Here is a 5000-nt window from a genome sequence, read left to right on the forward strand (position 1 = left end):
CAAAATTTCAGACAAACGAAAGAAGATTAAAATTTTGCTTATATTACTTCAGAAATTTTTCCAATAACCAGTAACTTATCTGGAGGATTAGAAAACATATACGTATGGAAAATCTCTCATAAAGGTAAAAAGATACTGAAACTTTCTTCATAATGCCTTAATATCTGTACAAATTACTTCTCCTAAATGCAGAAAAGCACTAATCATGATTTCACACAGACGAAAAAAAGTTGGAATCTCACCTTTGTTTCAGAGAAGTTTTAATTAAATTACTCTTGGTGTTCCCTTTTAATTTCATCCTTAACACTTCATACACCTGTGTTTGAGAGAAGTTCACAATTTTTCCTCCTTTTTCCACCTCACTTCACTCCTTTCACCTCTTCCACTGGTAAAGTCTTAATTAAATCACTCTTACTGTTTCCTTTTAATCTCATCCCTTACAGTTTAAACACATTAGCTTAAGAAAAGTTCATTATTTCCTTCACTTCACTCCTTTCATCTGATACATTCTATAATACTCTACAAACTTGAACAGAACTTATTTTTCCCATCTGAGAAGAGAAACAGTAAGTGAAGTAGTCTTTTCTGACTTTTCTTTCTTTTTCTTTATTTTCTCTCTTTTTATTTGAATGGAATATATTTTTGACTCCTTTTTAATCTTTTTTTTTATGGGCCATGGAACTGAAAAGAAAGAAGATGAATTCATTCTTTTCTTTCTTTCCTTTCTTTTCATTCCCTTTTTCTTTTTCCTCATTTTTTATCTTTCGTCTGTCTCCTTTAGCCCCCACACCCAAAAAAAATAAATAAATATGAATAAACTAAGATAAAAAAAATACTAAATATATACATGAATAAACAAATAAACAATGAAATGAATAAGAAAAGGTTATATTTTACCCGCATTGCAAGATTTAATTACTATTCAAATATTTCCACGTAAAAATTCAAGACGAATACTGAAGCAGGAATTAAGACGTATTACTACTAAGAGAGAGAGAGAGAGAGAGAGAGAGAGAGAGAGAGAGAGAGAGAGAGAGAGAGAGAGAGAGAGAGAGAGAGAGAGAGAAGCTGCCCCCAATCTGTTGCTGAGATAACTTACAGCGACCAGAGTTCAAGGCCATTCTCTCTCTCTCTCTCTCTCTCTCTCTCTCTCTCTCTCTCTCTCTCTCTCTCTCTCTGCAGCAATCAGCCCATTTAAAGGCATACAGTAAAATAAAGGAAGGATAAATATGAGCGAGCGAGCGAGCGAGCGAGCAAGCGAGAGAGAGAGAGAGAGAGAGAGAGAGAGAGAGAGAGAGAGAGAGAGAGAGAGAGAGAGAGAGAGAGAGAGAGAGAGAGAGAGAGAGAGAGATGAGGCTAACGTCCGACTTAATACCTGCCACAAAGAGAGAGAGAGAGAGAGAGAGAGAGAGAGAGAGAGAGAGAGAGAGAGAGAGAGAGAGATTATTTCATCATCAAAGTGCATTTTCATGGCAGGCAAATATTATCCCCCCTGCATCTCTCTCTCTCTCTCTCTCTCTCTCTCTCTCTCTCTCTCTCTCTCTCTCTCTCTCTCTCTCTCTCTCTCTCTCTCTCTCTCACTATATTTAACCCATCTATTTACTCTGATCACCATCCAAGGTCGAAAAATTTGGCCCCAGAATAGTGTTACTCAAACGAACAAACAAACAAACAAACGGACGAACGAACAAACAAACGAACGAACAAACAAAAGTGGCCACTGATTGGCCAAAATTGTCAGAGAAAGATTTTTTAAATATTGAAGATAATTTATGGGGATGAGAGAGAGAGAGAGAGAGAGAGAGAGAGAGAGAGAGAGAGAGAGAGAGAGAGAGAGAGAGAGAGAGAGAACTTTTTCTTAGTAATAAGTTTTTATTATTCACTAGTATTGTTATATTTTTTTCTTTCTATGTTATTAGTAGCAATGTAACTTACTTTCTTCGTTTGTCTATTTTATATTTCTACTCTACTATTTTTCATTAATGTTTATGTATTTTCCTTATTTTTCTTTTATTTTTGTGCCTTGTCTGTACATCTCATTTTTCATTTACATTCTGTAATAAATATTCTTTTGTATAGTAACTTCTCTCATTTTCTGTTTTTTTTTTCTTTTCTCATTTCAAGTGCCCTATCTGCGAAGTTTTCATTCCTAATATAACTTGTCTTCTATTTATTTTATTTACTATCTCCAATACAACTTCTATTTTATTTTCTATCTTTTTTCTTTTTTTCTTTTTTCTTTTTTTTTCTAGTGTCATGTCTTTGAATTTCTCACTATTCCTAATATGACTTCTCTTATGTTCAATTTGTTTACATATTTTTGCGCGCCGAGTAGAGCGGTGGTGCCGAATAGGTGACGGGCGGTGAGCTGTGCCGTGCCAAGACGAATGTTCCAATAATGTGTTGATATAATACCTTTATTTACAGCTGACAGCATCTAGAGGTCACCCTTGCTGTCTGTGTGTGTGTGTGTGCGTGTGTGTGTAGGAGGGACACACACACACACACACACACACACACACACACACACACACACACACACACACACACACACACACACACACACACGTACACGCATACACACACATAGAGGTATGGTATGTACATGAACTAAAGGAAATGAAAAACTTGCAAAAGTAAACAAATAGGAGAACGCGAATGTAGCTCACGCCCTGCATACTACACACACACACACACACACACACACACACACACACACACACACACACACACACACACACACAGGCATAGCAAACACTCCCTTCAACAGCAAAACCAGTCCAAAATTTTTCACATTCCTAGTAATACTTTTACACTCACGCACGCACGCACGCTCTCCAGGTCCTTACCTTCGCACACATGCAACGCACGCAGTTCCACACACCGAAGGGCGGCCCCAAGTCAGGGCTCCACTGCTCCCCCAGGGCGTATTTGTTCTTCCCCAGGCGACACTCTGCGGGGGAAGGGAAAATGTAATCAGGAACAAAGAAAACTACAATACGGAAATGGAAACTAGGAACATACAATGAGAAAAGAGAAGATACAATGAATTACGATGGAAAAAAACAAGAGAAAAAAGGAAAATATGATGAGGAAAAGGAAGTAAAAGCAAATGCAATTAAAACAGGGAGAGAGAAGAGACAATACAATAAGAAAGGAAAATTAACAGAAAAAAAAAACAATGAGGAAATGGTACGAAATGAAAATACAATGAGAAAATGGAAAGAGAGAGAGAGAGAGAGAGAGAGAGAGAGAGAGAGAGAGAGAGAGAGAGAGAGAGAGAGAGAGAGAGAGAGAGAGAGAGAGAGAATGCAATGAAAAAACAGAGAGAAAACATTAAAAATCACTTGAAAAAAAAAATAACAGAAAAAGGAGAAACACAAAAATAAAAAACAAAAAAAATACGAAAAGGAGACAAAACTGCACACACACACACACACACACACACACACACACACACACACACACACCGGAAAAGTAAACAATAAAACACGTCTAATAAAACACACGTCAAAAAAACAAATAAACACTTAATAACACCAAACTACTTAAACAAACTGGCCCTTTTTGTACGACCTGAGGAAACGACACCAACAGGTCGTCAACCCCGCCAGGAGGAGGAGGAGGAGGAGGAGGAGGAGGAACAAGAAGCACCGAAAAGAAGAAATTGCTGACGGTGAGAAATGACAGGAAGAAGGAAGGAAGGAGAGAAGGAAAGAAGGAATAAGGGATGGAGGAGGATATGGTGACGAAGAGGAAGAGGAAGAACAAGGAGGAGGTTTATGAGAAGAAAACAGATGATGCAAGAGGATAAGGAGGAAGAAGACCAACACACATTAAGAAGATGAAGAAGAACAAGGCAGTTTGTGAGAAGATAAGGAGGAAGAAGACGAAGAAGGAGGAGGAGAAGAAGAAGAAGAAAAAGAACAAGAACAAGAAGCAAAGCAAAAGCATACAAGAGATAAAAAAGAAAAGAAAAAAATGAAATATATTAGACCTTACGACTTTGCTTATATAAAATATATAGACGGAGAAAGAAGAAGAAAACGAAGACGAAGAAGAAGAAGAAGAAGAGGAAAAAGAACCCAACACACACTAATTACCCACCCAAAATCCCCACCTCCCCATACCCCCCATCACCTCGCCCCCACTAAGAAGACAATTAGAAGAAGAAAATGAGAAACCCAAATCTGCTTCAGTTTTCCCTCAAGGTGAGAATCCTACGAAGAAAATACCTGAGGAGTAATTACTAAGAGCGTGTGTGATGCCTTACCTGTCTTTATCTTACTTGCTGACTCATGCACCCTCTCTCTCTCTCTCTCTCTCTCTCTCTCTCTCTCTCTCTCTCTCTCTCTCTCTCTCTAGGGTGGAAATTTTCTCTTTTAAATTGCTCTGCTTCTCTCGTTATTTCGTTTTTTTGTTTGTTTGTTTGTTTGTTTGTTATTATAATTTCGTTACTTTTGTTGTTGTTCTTCATCTTTTTCTTCTTCCATTTATCTTATCTCATTATTTTGATTTACATTCTTCTGCTTCTTCTTCTTCCATTTATCTTATTACTGTTATTTTCATCGTTATTCTAATTCCCCTTCTTCTTTTTCTTCTTCTTCTTCTTCTTCTTCTTCTTCTTCTTCTTCTTCTTCTTCTTCTTCTTCTTCCTCTTCTTCATTTTCTTCTTTTATTTCTTCTTCTTCCATTTATCTTATTACTGTTATTTTCATCGTTCTTCTACTTCTTCTCCTTCTTCTTCTTCTTCTTCTTCTTCTTCTTCTTCTTCTTTTCTCTCGTCCTTCTCTTCTTATTTTTCCTTCTTTTTCTCTTTCTCACTGTGTTATTATTTCCATTACGTCTCCTCCTCCTCCTCCTCCTCCTCCTCCTCCTCCCCCTCCTCTTCCTCTTCTTCTTCTTCCTTGTTATTATTTTTTTCTCTTAAATTATCATAAGTGTTCGTCTTCCCTCTTTATTTCTCTCTTTCCCACGTTTCCCTCTCTCTCTCTCTCTCT

General features: G+C 37.4%; 1 protein-coding gene across 1 annotated transcript in view; it reads right to left on the reverse strand.

Moving 5' to 3' along the window:
* LOC135116472 (dorsal-ventral patterning protein Sog-like) overlaps positions 1-5000 on the reverse strand; it is a 113067-nt gene that overhangs the window by 59647 nt on the left and 48420 nt on the right. The window contains exon 2 of the mRNA XM_064033949.1: positions 2850-2953. Coding sequence (XP_063890019.1) covers positions 2850-2953 — 104 coding nt within the window. The remainder of the gene's footprint in view (positions 1-2849; positions 2954-5000) is intronic.

The sequence above is a fragment of the Scylla paramamosain genome, chromosome 31 (genome assembly GCF_035594125.1).
Source record: "Scylla paramamosain isolate STU-SP2022 chromosome 31, ASM3559412v1, whole genome shotgun sequence".
Classification (NCBI taxonomy): domain Eukaryota; kingdom Metazoa; phylum Arthropoda; class Malacostraca; order Decapoda; family Portunidae; genus Scylla; species Scylla paramamosain.